This window comes from Cucurbita moschata, unplaced genomic scaffold, assembly GCF_002738365.1.
Source record: "Cucurbita moschata cultivar Rifu unplaced genomic scaffold, Cmos_1.0 Cmo_Scf00008, whole genome shotgun sequence".
Taxonomy (NCBI): Eukaryota; Viridiplantae; Streptophyta; class Magnoliopsida; order Cucurbitales; family Cucurbitaceae; genus Cucurbita; species Cucurbita moschata.
Window position 1 is genome coordinate 3,406,003 of NW_019268524.1, and position 13,564 is coordinate 3,419,566.

At 31.6% G+C, this 13,564-nt stretch overlaps 1 protein-coding gene and 1 long non-coding RNA gene across 3 annotated transcripts in view; one reads left to right on the forward strand and one right to left on the reverse strand.

Moving 5' to 3' along the window:
- LOC111446771 overlaps positions 1-479 on the reverse strand; it is a 1,967-nt gene extending 1,488 nt beyond the window's left edge. The window contains exon 1 of the long non-coding RNA XR_002711143.1: positions 90-479. This is a non-coding gene — a long non-coding RNA (uncharacterized LOC111446771). The remainder of the gene's footprint in view (positions 1-89) is intronic.
- Positions 480-6,322: 5,843 nt separating this feature from the next.
- Positions 6,323-12,907, forward strand: LOC111446767 (aldehyde dehydrogenase family 3 member H1-like). Of its 2 annotated transcripts, XM_023085716.1 has the most exons (11): positions 7,789-7,972; positions 8,005-8,266; positions 9,561-9,629; positions 9,711-9,807; positions 9,920-10,126; positions 10,686-10,801; positions 10,915-11,019; positions 11,109-11,281; positions 11,377-11,467; positions 12,121-12,270; positions 12,478-12,899. In XM_023085716.1, the coding sequence occupies exons 2-11, from the start codon at positions 8,021-8,023 to the stop codon at positions 12,709-12,711; spliced, it is 1,488 nt and encodes a 495-aa protein (XP_022941484.1). In that variant the 5' UTR covers positions 7,789-7,972; positions 8,005-8,020; the 3' UTR covers positions 12,712-12,899. The 2 variants fall into 2 exon arrangements, with proteins under 2 accessions (XP_022941485.1, XP_022941484.1); XM_023085717.1 differs by lacking the exons at positions 7,789-7,972; positions 8,005-8,266 and adding an exon at positions 6,323-6,625 and having other exon boundaries at positions 12,478-12,907.
- Positions 12,908-13,564: the final 657 nt, after the last annotated feature.

A 13,564-nucleotide genomic window follows, 5' to 3' on the forward strand; every position in this document is an offset into this window, starting at 1 on the left:
ACAAAAATTAAAAAAAAAAAAAAAAAAAAAAAAGAATTTGAATAATATATATATATAGATATATATATATATATATATATAAGGCAGACATTGGAATGCGTGAAGGTGGAGATCCGAGCAAAATTTGTCCATTGGGTCTTCTTCTTTCTCGGTCTACTCGCCTGTTTGCTTCTGTGTTTCAGAGAAATTGAATTGAAATGAAGAAGAAGAAGAAGAGGAAGAAGAAGATGAAAGAAGAAGAAGCAGAGCAGAAACAGAGCAACCTCAGGCTCGTGGAACCCGCCACTGGTAACCGATTTATTTTTGTCATTATTATATTGCCTTTTTTTTTTCCTTTTTCCTTTTTTCTTTTTTAATTTTTTCTTCATTATTATATCACCTTTTTTTTTTCCTTTTTCCTTTTTTCTTTTTTTCTTGTAATGATTTCATTGGTATTCGGAGTTAATTTTCAAATAATATTTTTTCTCATTTAATAACACTTTTAACCTCCTTTTGGCTTTTTAATTTGTTTTATTTCCTTATATTAATATATCATATTTTATGTGTTCGAGGTTACACACTTTTTTATATTTTTTAATTAAAATAAATACATAAAATAGTTTTTAAAAACTTGAATTTTTTTTTTTTTTTTTTTTTTACTTTAAACTTTGTTAGATATCACAATTTAGTTTTCTAATTATATAGTTTTGAACTTGTAAGAATTTGCATCTACATCGTAAAAAATTTCATTGAAATTCGGTGGACTTAAAGCTGGTGGCTTATAAATATATAGGGTTTTAATTGACTTATCGATCCACTTGTATAAAATTTTATGACAGGATTAAATTATTACAAATATTAGAGTATAGAGTCTACACAACTAAATTTATGGACTGTTTAAGAATTATATATATATATTTTTTTTTTTAGTTTAGTGACAAAAAAAATTAACAAAAAAAAACTATATGAGAGAAGATTTAGACCTCAAATCTTTCTGTTAAAATATATTATATCAATTAACTAAAGACTAACTTAATAAAAATATCCTTAAATTTGCTACTTTATCTCAAAATTACATTTAAAATTTTTTAATTTTTTAATAATATCTTAAAAAAAAATTAATGAAAATGGTTAGATTTTATTTTAAAAATACTCTTGAACTTTTGATAGTTTTTAAAAAATATAGAAAATATCCTTTTCTATAGTTTTTAAAAAATACCCTTTATTCATCTAAATCTAGTCTTTTAACTTTTCTTTTAAAAAAAATTAAAAAATGCTTTTGAGTATTTTTATTAATTTATATTCGGAAGGGACAATGTTATATAACTTTTTTCATATTTTTATAAATGTTGTTTATTATAAACTACGTGGAAGTGGGGCCCACGTTTGTCAAATGTGGTGCGGTGTGGATATGGGCACACTGAACCCGTGGTCCGACAGTTCACGAGTCACGCCTGGACTTGAAGTAGGGACGGGGCAGATCTATCCCAAATAATAAATAATAAAATTTAATTTAATTTTTTTTTTTAATTATTCGCCGACTTTTGTTCATCCACTTCCATTATTGTCATTTATAAATATTAATAATTTTCTTCTAAAAATATATATTTATAATGTATGTTTAATTTTCATTTAATTTATAATTTTAAAAAAAATATGTTTATTAATACTACTTTTATTCTAAAATAAATGCAATTTTATATATTTTTTAAAATTAAGTTTTGTTTCATAATTTCATTGCCATTAAAAAAATAATTCAACTAATTAAGATATATATATTTAATTGAAAGGTTACATTTAATTTTTATTTCACTTATATTTGTTAAAAAAAAAATTAAATTGCACATTTATATTTTACCTTGTTTTTCTCAAAACGGCTTTGGAATACATCGGAGGGTGGAGACGGCGTGCAGACAAGAACATTTAATTACGGTGGTCCCTAGCGTAGCATGTTTCCACGTGGCATCTGATTCCCTGAACACGTGATATGGCATCCGATGCATGGCCCACGATTTGTCAAACTCCATCCCAACTCATACCTCAGATGTTTTTGTTTCTCTTCTTATCTGTCTTTTATTATTATTTTTTTTATTTATTTTTTCTTCCTTTAACAATTAATTCTCTTCCTATTTCTTTCATAATATTTACTTAAATTAACATTTTTTAATTTTTTAATTCTATAAGAACAAATAAAGTCAAAATAGTAACAAAAAGTTTCCTACTCAGTCTCATATAGGGCACGTGTTTAACGTGCTCCGGTTACAAGTGATTCTAGTTCAGCTAAATGTAGTAATCACTCGTAGTATGGTTACAAGAGTTGTATAAAACAGTAATCACTCGTAGAATGGTTACTACACTAAGATATAATCTACGGAGATTGTGGGTATCAAATTAGAACATTTACGTGAACTCAAAGCAGTGCCTTCCACTTGATCGACCCACGAAGTTTCCAGCTCCACGTGGAACATGGTTCTGAAAGGGAGAACAAAAGACAACCAAAACCCTAGCTCGAGTTCACTTCTTTATAGTTCATAGTTCTATATTTGGTATGTTAATGTTAACCGTTAAGCTACAATATATATAGAATTAACGGTCGAACTACATCGAGTACGTTAATGTTAAATCTCCTTTATCTCCCTCACCCGAGACACGAAAGCTTCAAAAGGATAGAAGGATGCTTCCCCATATGAAGACAAGTTTTGAAGATCCCTTTGAATGTAAGGGGCAATAAAGTAAAATCACTTTTCCAAATTTCAAAAGTCCATGCCTTAGCCCCACTACCCTTTTTGGAATTCAAAGTCTACATCTTAGCTTCATAAATGTCTACATCTTTTTTATTTCTCAAAATCAAATAAAAAAAGTGTACATTTTTTTTTAAAAAATAAATATTAAATCTTTTAAAAAATTTGATGCCCAAAAACTTGTTACATATATATATCTTTCATTTGACACAAATAATAGGTTTGTATCTCGATCTCTTCGTTTATAATATTATAATATTATAATATTAAAAACTAACCCGACCATAATATAGAAAAAAAATTTGGTCAAAAAAATGCAATTGTATTATAAAGTCACAATTCTCCGCTCTTTTAGCAGCCACAAACTTTTGTTTTGGTGACATTGATTCATTTCTATTCACAAAACTATCACTGTTCCAAGTTTTAGAATTTGAAGAAGTGTTAGTTCGTGATGTGTACCTTTTTTAATGCTCTTTTTCTTCAATTTTAGAGCATAATGATACATGTCTTCTAGATATGGTGGTGGATTTCTGTCAACAAGATGAGCAATTTCTCGATTCAAACCGTCAAGGAATCTAGACATGGTATCTTCTTCTTCTTCTCTAACATTTGCTCTTTCCATCATAGTTTCCATCTTTTGATAATAGATCGAGCACGAGTTCAAACTCATTGGTCTAATAGTATCGTTGAGAACAATAAAAGTCAACAAATTACCTAATTGACCCCAACGAGTAAACTTTCAGGACCAAAAAGTAACAAAAAAAATAAGAGCACGTTAAGCTATTAGCCGGGGAATTGAAACTACAACGATTAATAATTTGCATTCATCCAAATAAGAACGTGTCAATTTATGGGTATACCATGTACAAAAGAAAAAAAAAATAATAATAATCAAATGAAAGAATAATAGATTGGACCGACCTATGAAAACGAAACGGTCTCTCTGTAATCTATAGTCTATAATATCAAATAATTCATTTTCGTTATTAGTAAATTTATCAACCGCTATTAAATTAATTCTTTTGGGCCGGAGGCCCGTAGCTCCATGACTGGGCCAGCATTTATGGGCTTCAACAATGGATTCATTTTGGGCCGTTGGAAAAGTTGGGCTTCTACCCAAACCTCAACATATGGATTTTTTTCACCTTTTTTTTTTTTTTTTTTTTTTCATTTTAATTATTTTTATACCTTTGATCTATGGTTTTAGATTTCCGAACGAACTTTCGTGCTTACCTTAGATCGTTCTTAACGAGAGCACTCGAAAGAGATAAGAGCCTACCTATTGAGGATTGTTCGGAGGAGTCCCACATTGTCTCCATTGATATGGGTAGAAACCAAAAGCGAAATTAGAGGAGTCAAACCTCGATTAAGGGGAGATTGTTTGAGGGCTCTATAGGCCTCACGGGCACGACGTTAGGTATTTTTTAATAAAATATTAATGAGATAATATTGAAACTTTTAATAATATTTTATTAATTTTAAATTCCACTCCGTTTTATTTATATATATTTCAAAATTATTGTTGCAATAACAACTCGTTAGACTGTTAAATGAAAAATTGACATGAGAGCGACCTAAAATTATATGGGATAACAACACCGTTGATGGCATATAACTCGAGTAGAAAGATTTAACAACTAGTCGTATCGCTCTATAGTATATTATGAGACAAATTGAAAGGGGCTCGGGGCCACGTGCAACATGTCCTAAATAAACATGTCAGTGGTAACCGACATGCTTATTTGACTTAAATCTCAAATGACAACTTTTCATCATGTCCACATTTCACCCAATATTTTAACGAGCTTTCTCGTTATTCAAAGTAGTTTTGACTTTCTCAAAAAGTCAAGATTTTGGGAAGGTGACACCCAGCCATTCAATTTATGATTGTTTATAGCTATTTTCTTGACACCAAGCAAAAATTCGACCCTAAAACTTTTGTCTATAAATAAAAAATTATTTAAATCTGACTCGGGCTCTCGAAAGCTCATGTGTCGTAGGTGCTCTTATGCCTCGAATGCTCAACTAAAATGTCAAACAAAAAGTCAACTATAAATATAGTTTTGAAACATCTACAAAAAGTCAAAGGTAACATAGCGAAAATTGCACGTATTTTTATATAATTAATTTAGTACCCAAAAAAAAAAAAAAAGTCAAAGATGGGTAAGAATCACATGGCTTAAGCAATGCAATTGCAACAAGGAACCATAGATTGGTGGAACATAGGTACAGTTCGTTACACCAAACTTATTTGTTCTTGTGGCCCTAAACTTCTTTAATTTCTTTTGCAGACCTCAACTTTATCGATTTTGCATTCTAACCCCCAACTTTATCGATTATTTTTAATTATAACAGCAATATATTAAAGTATTAATTCATTCTTGCAAATAAAAATTTATTAAATAAATATAATTACTTATTTATCACTAATATTAATTAATTAGTCGATAACATCTAAAATGTATTTAACAAGTTAATTAGTATTAATTAGACTAAGCTAGAAGAAAAATTTATCTCTCAATAATTCAAATTAATTAGCTATTATTGAATGAATGAGTCATTTGTATTAATAAGATAATTTACACGTTTTTTCAATACACACTATTAATTATTCAATTAAATATTTCTTTGATTATAAATTAATTAATAATATTGTTTTCTTAATTAGTCTATTAAAATAATATAAAGTTTATATAATTAACCCCTACATAAATTGTTTTTATAATAACATCTTATGACAACAAAATATAATAATATTTATTTATAATAAAACATATTATTTTTAAACCTTAAAAAAAACCATTTTAAAATAATGTTTTCCCAAATAATATACATAATGAAAATAAATATATATTTTTTTATCTTTTAAAATAAAAAATTATTTTAAGTAGCCCATACAAGAGTAATATTTTAAATAAATAAATAAATATATATATATATTTTTTTCCCTCAATTATATAAGATGGGGAGGGGTCCAAACGCACGAGATTCACGTAATAATAAATAATTATTTAACGAATTTTAATATTTTAAAAATAATTAACAAATGAAATCTGGACGTTTGTGGATTTATTTGAAATTAACCTTTATTTTTTTTTTCTGTTATTCAAAATTTAATATTTATTATTATTAAAAATTATAACTCAAGGCATAATTATTTAATTCTCTATTTTTATTTTTTTAAATTAAAGTTTATGATTTTTCATATTAATTTATATATCTAATAGTTTTTTAAATTTATAGTTGCTTTTGGTATTTTCCCGAGCCATCTAAGTCGAGTTGAATTGGCTTACTTATTACGATCACGAAAGCTCAACAATCGATTATTTAATAATTAATTATAATTAATTATACATAAGATTTTAGAAAAAAATTAAATAAAACGCTAAAGTTTAAAATATAGTAAAGTGGGATCCACAAGAACCAATAATTGTTTTTTATTTTAAAAAATCAAACAATAAAAGGGAAATTGAATAAAATAAATTATGGGATAAAATTTAAGCGATAAGTTGAGATTTTTAAAAAAAAAAAATTTTTAAAAATTTAATTTAATTTTGGCATCTTTCGTATTTTGTCTTCTTTCTTTCTCGAATCGATATAACCTCTCTTCGGTGGAGAACGCAGATCAGAAAAGTCCAGTAAATCTTCAGCCTCTCTTTTTCTCTCTGTTTCTTATCAAGGTTCCGGCGATGGCGGAGGAGAGAGCGGTTTTCGATTGCGAAGCGGCGGAGAGAGTGGTGGCGGAGGTGAGGGAGAGCTATAATTCCGGGAAAACGAGAAGGTACGAATGGAGAGTGGAGCAAGTGAAGAATCTGTTGAAATTGGTGGATGAAAACCAGAGAGAGATGATCGATACGGTTCATTCCGACTTTTCCAAACCCGAATTCGAAGCCTTCGCTCATGAGGTTCGTCCGCTTTTATTTATTTATTTATTTATTTTATTATTATTATTAATTTGAAGAATGCTTGATTTTAATTCAATTTTAAATTTTAAAATTTGATATTTAAGTAACTATTAATTGATAAAATCTTTAAAATACTCATTGGTTGGATAGGATTAGATTTTTTTTTTTTTTTTTAATAATTTGAGTTTGGATAGAATTTTGGAAAATCGTCAACTTCTTCCTACCGATAGTTATGTGCAGTAAGCCATTTTTGCTTTCAAAATTCTCTGCCCCGTTTTCGAAAACTTTCTTCTTGAATCGAGGCCAGAGGCTCGAGCATACGTCGTTTAGCCACAACAATAACGAATAGACTTAACTCACTTGTTGACGAGGGGTGAGTATGCACAATCGCAAGTCTGCTGCCATCAAAGTAGGATTGTGACAAGAAAAAATGGATTAGCTGACGTGATGACATTTTTATTGGTTGGGTTGGGGTTGACTCGGTTATAAACCCAATCATATTATTAAAAATATTATAAAATCTGAGAATATTTTACGATATTAGCAATGCAGTATAATTTGTGACGGTTTGATATTTGAATTAGTTTTTAAAATAATAATAAAAATTAAAATAACCCAACAACTTAATCTAACGGAACAAAAAATTAGAGTATTGAGTTCAGTTGTGAACTCCATTGTGTTCGAGTCAATCTAGCCGAACAAAAAATTAGAGTATTGAGTTGAGTTGTGAACTCTATTGTGTTCGGGTCAATAAACTCAAACTTTAATTTTGAGTTAACCTAACTCGGGTAAGCATGAACTAATTTTAATTATTTTCATTCAAAAGCTTATTTGCAATATATTATAATTTATAAATAGTTTTCTTTTATTAAATTAGGGTTGAAATTTCAATTTTTTTTTTGGAAGATGTACGTAAATATAGTTGTCATGAAAAAGAAATAATTAATTAATGCCAAAATATTTTATTTATTATATAATAATTAAAATATTAAATTTAAGATTTAGGAATTATTATATTAATTAAATTAATAATAAAGTGGAAATCAAAGAAATTATGAACTATACAAAAGCGGAAGAGAAACGGACAATCGGGCGGCAAGTCTGAGAATAGAGACGGAAACGCTCCATTATTAAGCGCGTGAAGTACACGATCTTCTTGGTGGCATCGCGAATGGAGAATGGAGGATGATCAATGGCTGTGTCGTAGAACTGCGGAGCTATGCAGAAAGTGAGAAGATGGCACCTCGATCTTAACGATTCTCTTGCTACCTGATGTCACTCCGATAATTCATTCTCTCATCCAAGGATCAGTTGAATCTCCATTCCTTTCCTGCGAATCCTCTCTCTCTCTTTTTTTTTTTGGGATATACTGATAATCCTCGGCGGCGATTCGCAATGTCGGATACGGATACGGATACGGATACGGAGACGGAGACGAAGGCGGAGGCGGAGGTGTATGACGCGTCGATGCAGGTGAAGGAGTTGAGAGAAAGTTTTGCCTCCGGAAAGACTCGGTGCTATAAGTGGAGAGTTTCGCAGCTTGAGAGTCTCTTCAAGCTTAGCGTTGTTCACGAGGAAGATATCTGCGATGCGCTTCGCTCTGACCTATCCAAGCCTGTGATGGAAGCCATTATTCATGAGGTCTTTGTTCTTAAACTCGACTTCTTCACTGTTCTGATGATCTGTCGTTTCTCGTGTTTAGACTATTCTTTTTTTAGCGTTTTCTCGTTACCTCCAATGATTTTTGTTATCAGAGTCTCGTTAGATTTGTGAATCTTGTGTTTAATCCTGTTCAGAAATGTTCCGTTCTGTTATCTGTGCTACTTTCTGGTGGTTGAATTAACGAACAACACCTGTTTGTCTAAATGTCCAATCCTTCGAATTCCTGTTGCCTTTCTCCTCCTGCCAAACTCCCTCACACTCACCAAATACATGTTCTCACAGTTGCAGTTTGTGTGTGGGACCACTGATCATTGAAGTTACCTTACTGATGCCATTAATGGAAGGTATTTATTAATGCTCAGTCCATGCTTCAACCAGATTTCAAACTTAGAATTTCTCATTTACTAGGCTCGATGACCTTTCTTGTTTCTAGTCAAGTAGAACTCTATATTTATGTCCATTCCAATGATTTGGTTTTTAATACCACATTCCTTCCTTTCTGGTTGTCTTCTCTATTTCCCTTCTTCCCTCCCGCAGAAAGAACCAGTACTCCTAAATCTTCGAGCTATGAAAATAATGGAGACAATATTCTTCGTTCGCCCGAAAATTTTCTTCTCTGTATTACTGATACATGGGTGGTAACAGTAAAAAGTGGATCATGTTATACTTCGAATGGAAGGGGTTTTTCAGATGACAAGCTTCCATCAAATCCTTCTAGGATTACATGTTTCTTTATGGACACTCGATTTGTTATAATTTGGCAAAGGGCCTTTTGTTTCTCATAAACAAAATGGCGAACAGCTTCATCTGAAAATCATGTTTCTGCAACATTTAGAAGCTTCAGGGATAGTTGGTAGGTGACAACTAGGAGGGTTGTGCTTTATTCAAGGAGAGATTCTACAAAGGATAGAAGATTGTTTCGGTAGTGTATTTCATTGGAAATTTTTTCCAATGAAACTCTCAAAATCTCGAGGTAAATCGCTCATTGTTAGGCGACGATTCAAGCTCGATTTTTTTAAAAAAATTTAATTCTTTATATAATTTCCTTATTGATTTAATTAAATTTGGGTGTTACACACTTCAACTAGTTTCAGATTTCCTTTAATTTTTATAGAGACTTCAAAGGTCATGAATTATTGAAAATTGAAACTTTGACGAGAGGAGGATCCACCTCTTTCCCCTGTTTCAGTTTATTATTCCATGAAGCTTCTTTCAGCCCATTTTTTCTCAGATCACTTGAAGTTCTCTTCCCCTTGTGTGGCTTGTTATGCAGATAGCTTTGTTGAAAAATTCATGTAAATTGGCACTTAAAGAACTCAGGCGTTGGATGACGCCAGAAAAGGTATTTGGTATTACAAACTTTCTATTTTTTGTTTCCATACCATTCCCTTACTATGAATGACATTATGTTCTACTACTGCAGGTTAAAACTTCAATTACCACATTTCCTTCGTCTGCTGCAATTGTACCAGAACCTCTGGGTGTTGTCCTGATCATTTCTGCTTGGAATTATCCATTCTGTACGTCAGTGTCATGAAGTGTTTTGTTTATATATAATTGAAAATCATTTGCAGCCTCAAAACTATCTTAAATATTGAAATTATATGCACTAACTATGTCCACATTTTCCAGTATTATCTCTTGATCCAGTTGTTGGAGCAATAGCAGCTGGTAATGCTGTGGTTCTAAAGCCATCAGAAATTTCCCCAGCAACATCATCTTTAATGGCAAAACTTGTAGGGAAATATTTGGATACTTCTGCTGTAAAAGTTATTGAGGGTGCTACTTCCGAAACTTCTGCTTTGCTGGAGCAAAAATGGGACAAAATATTTTACACAGGTTTGTTCCCTTTAGCTTGAAAATAACAGGGCATGTTTGTTAACATCGGGTATGATCATATTGTCTACGATCTATTATATACGTAAAACTTCTTTTGGATTCATCCCGTATGTAGTTATCCATATTGAACCCAGGAAGGTATGATAAATTCAATGAAAGGCCAATAAGCCTCTAGTTTGAGACTTGAGTAATTGGAGGATCAAGCGACTTTAATAGCTCTCTCTCTCTCTTCTTTATCTTCTTCTTTTGGTAGGAAATCAAGATAGATAGGCAGATGGGTGACTTTGATAGTAAGATGAAAAATGGCATATTGGCCCAGTTGATATGGATGAACTTGTAGTAGTTCCTTTATTCGGAAAATTTCCTGTAATAAGTTATTCAGATTTGACTTCCAGGTGTTGAAATTACTTGCCTGTCACATCTATCTTTAGGAATTTCTAATAATATGTGGTGATAGTAGGCAATGTTTATAAAAATAGCTTCTGGCATGGTGGCTTTTCTCTTATTTCCTTTTGGTCAAATTAGCTCTTTCTTAAGTCCGTGGCTTCTAAACTTGCAGGCAGTGGAAGAGTGGGGCGTATAGTTATGGCAGCTGCTGCCAAGCACCTTACACCAGTCGTTTTGGAGCTTGGAGGAAAATCTCCAGTAGTAGTTGATTCACAAATCAATTTACAAGTACTATTTCCTCTCCTTATCATCATTACGTTTGGAGTTCAATTAGCTACGAATGCTACCATGTCTTAGTTGCTAGCATCTTATACAAACTCAAATATATCTGCTTGTCAAAGGTCGCGTGTAGGCGGATTATTGCTGGTAAGTGGGGTTGCAACAATGGGCAAGCATGCATTGCTCCTGATTATATCATAACTACGAAAGGATTTGCTCCAAAATTGGTTAGTTCCATTTCTTGCGCAAATAACTTTTGGTTTGTTGCACTTGCTAAAATTTGGTTCCATCTTTAAATTCATGTTCATATCTCTAGGTGGAGACTCTGAAACAAGAACTGGAGAGATTTTATGGAAAGAACCCTATGGAAACTAAAGATTTGTCTCGCATTGTGAATGCTAACCACTTTGCTCGCTTGTCAAAGCTCTTAGATGATGATAAGGTTTCTGGCAAGATTGTGCATGGAGGTGAAAGGGACAAAGCCAAATTGTATGTTACATTCATCACTGGCCTGTTTTTTTTTTGTTCGTTTTTCAGTTAATAAATATTAGCTGCTAAGGAGCGGTACTGTGTTCATGATGCAGACAGATTACTCCGACCCTCTTATTGGATGTCCCTCGAGACTCTCTGATTATGACGGAGGAGATCTTCGGTCCCTTGCTTCCTATTCTCACGGTAAAACCAACAAACTTAATATTTTTTTGCTTTGGACCAAATTCTCATGTTTTAATATTTTTGTTTTGATCGGGTAAAATAAGGAAACACCCTAAATTTCTTTTGCTTTGGACCAAATTCTTTTAGGCCAAATTAAAAAAAAAAATCCATCGAAAAAAATATCATTGACTTATTTATTGTTCTTTAGTTGTTGGATCCTTAAATGTTTCAAAACTACCTTTACCTAGAAAAATCGTCGTGGAATGTGTTACATGGACTTATCCACACAAGCACCCTAGATACTATCATGTCATTCCATATCATCGCGATGTTATTTTTCATCTAATATTCTAACAAATTTTTACTAAAAGAATAGTTTTAAAACTTTTACGTGGAGTTTATAGTAATATTCTAACTTTTGGAAGAATAGATGCTTTTTTCAACGCCTTAAATTTATTAATTCCTCTCGAAGGTAAAATCTGCTCTTCAGCAATCAATAGTTTTTTTCTTTGTTCGTCAATAGTAGTATAAAAAAATAATTTAATTATATAAATATTCCGGCATATGATTGACTGAAATTGCCAATATTAGGAAGTTGCTTTTTTTGTGTGGAGAATTATAATGGACGATGAACAATACAATCTTCTTCCTGTTTTTTATTTTGGCTGGAGCAGGTCGACAAAGTGGAGGATAGCTTCGAAGTAGTGAACTCGGGCACAAAGCCACTTGCAGCATATTTATTTACCAACAACAAGAGGCTCAAGGACCAGTTCGTAGCTTGCATCTCTGCAGGGGGTGTGGCCATCAATGACACCACCTTACATGTAAGAATTCTTTTCTTTGGTTCTTAATTCATACTAGAACTTGATTGTTGCAATTGTTTTAAGATATTGGCAACGTTGTTGACTTGAAGTTTAGAGTTCTTATCTAGGAAGATCTTTTAATGATTACTTTTGTTGTCAATGGGTGAAATTCTTCATGATTGTTGGCTTAAAACCAAAGATTCAACGTATGATCATATATATGTGCAGCTGACAGTTAGCACACTACCATTTGGAGGAGTTGGGGACAGTGGAATGGGATCTTACCATGGGAAGTTCTCATTTGATGCATTTAGCCATAAGAAGGCTGTTCTTTATCGAAGCTTCACAGGCGATGCGCCGATGAGATACCCGCCGTACACGAAGGGAAAGCTAAGAATTCTCAAGGCTCTTCTTGGAGGTGACATATGGGGTCTCATTCGTGCTCTTTTTGGGTGGTCATAGGCACATCTTCTTTGCTCTTAAGCTTTTTTTTTTTTCATTGTGTGGAGTTAGGATCTTAATAAGTTCTATATATTACTATGATCTATGAAAGTCAACAAGGTTAGGATAGAGAAGGAAGTTAATTATTGTTTATGCAAACTCTAAAAAAACACTTGGGAAATTAAAGTTAAGTTTTCTTTTGTTTTCCATTTCTAAATCCTACCATTTTCTTGCCTTACCCCAATTTAGTTTAATATATATATATATATATATATATACCAATTCTAATTATGGTTTCTTGTTCATTAATAAGAATTGCAATATATATTTTCTCTATTTTTATGTTCAATCCACTAAGATTAATTTTTTTTGCTTCATATATATATATATATATATATTAAAAAAAATCATAAAATAAAGGGAATTCTAACAAACATTTTTAATTAGAATGTATAATAGAATAAGATAAAATGTATAATAGAATAAGACGTAGTCTTGCTTTGGGCTTCCCCAAAAAATCTCATCCCAATGGAGATAGTATTTCGGAGATAATATTCCTGAATCATAAACCCAGATAGTATTCCTTGATTATAAACATAATCATTCCTTAAATTAGAGGGACTTTCATCCAATACCTCCCTAAATTAGGGGGACTATCATCCAACACCTTCCCTCAAACAAAGTCCCCCCTCTAGACTACCTTTTCTTTTGACTTAATCATTTTTCTTTTTCTTTTGACTTAATCATTTTTTACTATGCCTTCGAGGAGCTTCGCTATTTGAAGATTCTATTGACACCCCTATAAATTTTACCACCAAAAAAAAAAAACCTCCTACCCTACCCATAAATTCATGAAATAAACCCTGAAAATTTC